Source organism: Tilletiopsis washingtonensis (genome assembly GCF_003144115.1).
Source record: "Tilletiopsis washingtonensis strain MCA 4186 unplaced genomic scaffold FA09scaffold_4, whole genome shotgun sequence".
NCBI classification, from domain to species: Eukaryota; Fungi; Basidiomycota; class Exobasidiomycetes; order Entylomatales; genus Tilletiopsis; species Tilletiopsis washingtonensis.
The window spans coordinates 1-4955 of NW_020312001.1; the positions used below are offsets into that span (position 1 = coordinate 1).

General features: G+C 66.1%; 2 protein-coding genes across 2 annotated transcripts; one reads left to right on the top strand and one right to left on the bottom strand.

The window, feature by feature from the left end:
- Positions 1 to 138: 138 nt before the first annotated feature.
- Positions 139 to 1237, bottom strand: FA09DRAFT_358686 (hypothetical protein; the record flags this gene model as incomplete). Its single annotated transcript, XM_025744996.1, has 1 exon — positions 139 to 1237. A coding segment is annotated over exon 1 (1080 nt), but the record flags the coding sequence as incomplete, so codon positions are not given.
- Positions 1238 to 1607: 370 nt separating this feature from the next.
- On the top strand, positions 1608 to 2347 carry FA09DRAFT_328047 (hypothetical protein). Its single transcript, XM_025741624.1, has one exon. The coding sequence runs from the start codon at positions 1656 to 1658 to the stop codon at positions 2112 to 2114; it is 459 nt and encodes a 152-aa protein (XP_025600180.1). The 5' UTR covers positions 1608 to 1655; the 3' UTR covers positions 2115 to 2347.
- The last annotated feature ends 2608 nt before the right edge of the window (positions 2348 to 4955 follow it).

The following is a 4955-nucleotide window of genomic DNA, read 5'->3' on the forward strand; positions in this document are numbered from 1 at the left end:
CCTAACCCTAACCCTAACCCTAACCCTAACCCTAACCCTAACCCTAACCCTAACCCTAACCCTAACCCTAACCCTAACCCTAACCCTAACCCTAAGGGAAGCGGCGGCAGCTGCGGAAGCGCCGGCGGCTGCTCAGGGGCCGGCGGATGTTGAGGCGCCGGCGGCGGAGCGTCCCGTTCGCGCGGATTCGGCTCTGCCGCAGGCTCGGCAGGTCCAGCGTCGATCCAACAGAACAGCAGGCCGGAGAGAAGCCTGGGCAGGGAGCGAACAGTCGACGAGAGTGTCGAGAGGGATGCCCACTTAGTTGCGGCGAACGCAGACCACGTACTCTGCGCCCACAGCTCGCGGCTTGAGGCGGTGATATCTCCTGCAGCGATGGCCTCGATGATCCAGCGCATGCGATGCTGCTCGAATGCCGCAGCAGGATCGCAGCACAAAGCGACAACGGCCTCGCCGCCGCGGACGAGCGACCGCCCGAGAGCGACGATGGCGTCGAGTGGGATGCGGCTGCCGCGCCCGCATGTGTAGAGCGTCTCGGCCGTCGGCACGTTGAGCGCGTTGATGAGGTTGGACGGAGCCATGACCGTACTCGAACCAGCGCTCGTCTCGGGCATGCCCCGCTGGCGCCGGAACTCGGCGGGATGGCCCGGCGAGTCGAACGTGGCCGCATCATGCAGCGGGCCGCGCTCGCCTCGCTCGCTTCGCTCGCTGCGAAGGCAGTGGTGCACCCACTCGGCATCGGACGCGCCTAGCGAGTGGCCTGCACAGCCAATGCGGTGCTGCGACGGATCGATGCCATGCCTTTCGAAAGCCGCCTTGACGCTCACGAGGATAGAGTCGGCGCGAGCGGCCCATGCGTCGACAGCGCCGCCGGAGACTGAGGCTCGCAGCAGCCAGAAGCACGCACGCAGGTCGAGGAGATGTGCGGTGCCGCGGAAGACGACGGCGTACGAGGCTGCCTGCTCGAGATCGGCCCAGATCCAGATGGCGCCCTCGTCGGCGATGTCAAGCAGCTGCCACGGCCCAATGACGAGGCCAATCTGATCGAGCCGAGGTGCGTTGTACGCCTGGACGCAGAGTGCAGCCAAGTCGGTGATGCGCTGCGGCAGTCTGACCCTGCGTTGTTGGACTGACGGCGGCTGGAAGACGAAGACGCGTAGAACGACCGATGAGACGAGGAGGATGCCGAGAAGAGCGAAGGCGATGGTGACAGTGGGCATGCAAGGCTAAGGCAGCGGGCGCAGGTGGTGATGAGGCGACAACTCACGCCGACGGGCCACCCTTATATAGCTGCACCGCCCGTACCTCAGCCTTGAGAGACACCGCAAGAGCGGTGCGCACCCTCCCCGACCGCCGCGAGTCGTGCACGCAGTGGGCCTGTCACACGAGGGTCTCGCTGGAAAAGACTCAGCAGGCAGGCGCTGAAAGCGAGTCGTGTGCAGCCACCCGCCACACGGGAAAGAACGCCGTGGCGGGGCAGAAAAAAACGCCGGCACCGCTCCGCCGTTCCCGCTGCGAGGTAGCATCAGCATGAAGGGTGCCCCGGACTTAACGTGCAGATTGCGCTCGCACGGGCCTGCGCCGCGCTAAGACTCTGACTTTGACCCCAAAATGGCGAGGCCCCGCGTCGCCGCAGCCCTTCATGCTTGACACCGATGGACCCTTACTGCGAGGCCCGACGCCCGACGGATGCCCCTCCCGTCCCCGTCCCCGTCCCCGCCGGCACCCTCACTCTCCCGAACTGCCGCACCAGCGCCGCCGCTGACGTCGGCTGCGCGCCGGGAGCATCGGACCGTCCATCACTCCGCTTCGCCGCAGGCCTTATGACGCCCCGACGGCCTACTGCAGCGGGGCCAGATCTCGGGCAAAGCCAAAGAGGGTCCCTCATCTCGGCCCGACGTCCCGCCGACAAAGCCCCAAGCCGCACTCCGCACCCATCATTCCTCTCATTCCTCGGCCACCCACCTCACGCACTTCCTCTCCGCCACCATCCTTCCCTCCCTCCACGCCGTCGTATAGGAGTCTCGGCAGCAGCGACGGTGCCAGCCCTGCTGTCGGATCGGCACCGGAGGCAGAGCAGCGCATGGCACGAGGATGTCTGTCATGCCACATAGCGTGCAGGTCCGTTGTTCACGAGGGAGCAAAGTTGGACCTGTAGCATCGTGGCTTGAAGGGAGGAGCGCACCTAGGTGTCTACCCGGCGAACAGGGTGAGGGCTCGACGTGCGGCCTCGAAAGCAGCAGCGGGACGTGGGATGCTGCGAGGGCCTGCAGGCCTGCAAGCATCTCTGAACCTCGAAGCATTCGCTCAGCGGCGTATTCGCATCACAGCCTGTGCTCTTTGCCGTGTCATGACAGCAGCAGCCTCTCTCAGCGAAGAGCGCACGAGCCCGTCTGCATGGGTGCCCGCGCACAGACACGAGGCAGCGACAGCACAGAGCGGCGCTACAACGACACTCTCGCCATCGCTCCGCGCGCTCCGTGTGGTGTGGTCTGGACTCCGGCGGCTGAGCATGCTCATGGCGATGCGTCTGAGCGCTGGCGGGGGAGCTTGCATGTCGGGCTCTGTGCTGATCTACTGGTGCATCATGCAGCATCGAACGATGTACGCCTGCTGCTCTGGCTGCCGCGGCAAGCGAGCTTCAGTAGCTCGCCGGGGTGCCGCGGCGGACACTAGGACCCGTTCAGTTGCACCGACGCTGCTCGGACCGGCGACGACCCTGCTGCTGAGCGAGCGCATGGATCGCGTCGTGGTCAGGGCCTGAACTGCGCTCTCTAGATGTGTTCTCTCAAGCAGCAGGCTGTCAGGGTAACGCGAGAGCAGCTGGCGATTGCGTCGATGTCGCAGGTGCCTTGTGACCCGGGCTGCGCCGCTCATTTGCTGCTGAGGAGGATGCAGTAAACGAGCGGCCGCTCCGTGGGCGGCACGCTTCCTGCTCAGCGACGGGGGCTGCCTCGCAGTCTGCCGGCAGACAGCGTGCAGTATCGGAGACTGTCACCGAGAGAGGATAACGTGCATTAGCGTGAGCAATGATGCTGCTGTCGGGCATCTGGTGTTTGTCTGACTGTCGAGCCAGGAGCTCAGGACGCAGGCGTCGATCTTCGTTCCCACGCGTGCGGCATCGCTTCCGCGGCGCGCCGCGGCGCGCCGCAGCACGCACGTTGCGACGTGCGTACTAACATCTGTGACGTCTCTGTCTCGACTGATTGCGCCTCTTCATCAGACTCGCATCAAGCATTGCCACCAGGGACTAGCTCGCAAATATTCTGGCACCTAATGAGTCCGTGACCCGAAGTCATGGCTATACTGAGCGCCGTCACGGCCGACGGCACGAACTTGCCTGTCGCGCGCCGCTGAGAGCACCGCAGCAGTGCAGCTGCGAAAAGCGGATATAGAGGGAAAGGCTCCGAGGGCCTGGACTTGCACTTGAATCAGGACGAGCGAACTGAGCAACGGCCACGGCGGGCCGTGTACGTTGCTGCACAGGGCGATGAGCTTCGCTGATTGACGCCAACGCGGCGCATCAGAGCTACGCTGTGTCCATACGTAGTGCTTGGACGCTGAGGCGAGCAGCACGCAGATGCACGCACCCACGTCGTACCAGTGTGCAGTGCCGCGGCAGACGACGGCGTATATGCCGGTGCGGGAGTGACGCCAGAGCCGGCGGCCCCGGCGTCAGCATTCGAGCCGTTGCTGTCGTCGGGCAGCGGCCACGGGCCCGCTTCGAAGCCAGCTCGGAGCTGCTGAGGGTTCTCGTAGGCGAGGCCGCAAAGTTCCGCGAAGGGGAGTAGAAGCGACGGCCATTGGGCTGTGGCGGGTTGACTCGGTGGCAGCCCGGGCGCACGCATGCGCGAGAGGAGATCGGTGCTGTGGTGAGAGAGAATGCGTCGGAAGCGGGCAGGGGAGGCCCGCGGGGACGATGTCCGGGAGGAGGGAGGCGCAGAGGGGAAAGGCAGGGCGCGAGAACATGAAGGCGAGGCGCACCAGGCGGATGAGAATAGTGCGGGCTCTTCTGAAGGGCGTCATGAGGAGCGAGGGGAGAGCGAGGGAAGCAGAATGGCGGCTGGGGGGGGGGGGGGGGGGAAGCACAGACGCCTGGCGCTGGCAGGCCCGCCTGGAGCAGCTGCGGGGCGCGGCAGCGCCGATGGAGCCGAGGCGTCAGGCGAGAGCGGCGACGCCTGCTGCGTGCCGCTGCTTTGGGTCTGCTACTGCGGAGCGCGGTGCGACGCTGCCATCTGCGTTCCAATGCGTTGGATCCTCGGAGCCGCGCCGCGCCCGCACCCGCTGCCGCTGCGCACGCGCACGGCGCTCGACGGCGCGGCCTTGCCGTGGGCAGGTAGCAGCGCCAGGGCCGGGCGGCAGTAATCAAAGCAGTGGGCGGCGCCGACGTTGGCTGAGCCTCGCACCCGCCGGCATCGGCGCTCTCTCGCTCGGCTCGGCCGCAGCCGTTGAGGGGCAGCAGCGGCCAGCCTGCTGCCTCTATCCCCTGTGCCTGACGGAGCGAAGCGCGAGTTGCCAGACCTGCTCGCGAGCCTCTCGCCCTCCTTCACGTCTCGCAGAGGTCTCGCAGAGAAGGTCCAGCTGAGGCGCACGCACATCTCATTCCTCCTCACCAGCGCCCCATCTCTACCCGCCTCTGATCTGAGCAACCGAGCGGGCGCACAGCAGCAGACAAGAGACACGTCTCTCCCTCCGCTCTCCCGCTCTCCGGCGGCTTCGACGACGAGCAGCAACGAGGAGGGACTTGGACGTGCGCAGCGGCGGGGTCTTCAGCCAGATGCTGCATGCAGTAGCTCCGCTCTCTCGCTCTCGTGCGCCAGCGCGGTGCGGAAGATGCATGCGAGGAACAGCTGACGAGACGAGGGGCATGCCTGAGAGCGATGAGGATGCTGGAGATCGCTGGTTGGAACGAAGCTAGAGAGTCTGGACGGCGAGGACGGGGAGGTGGGGGGGGG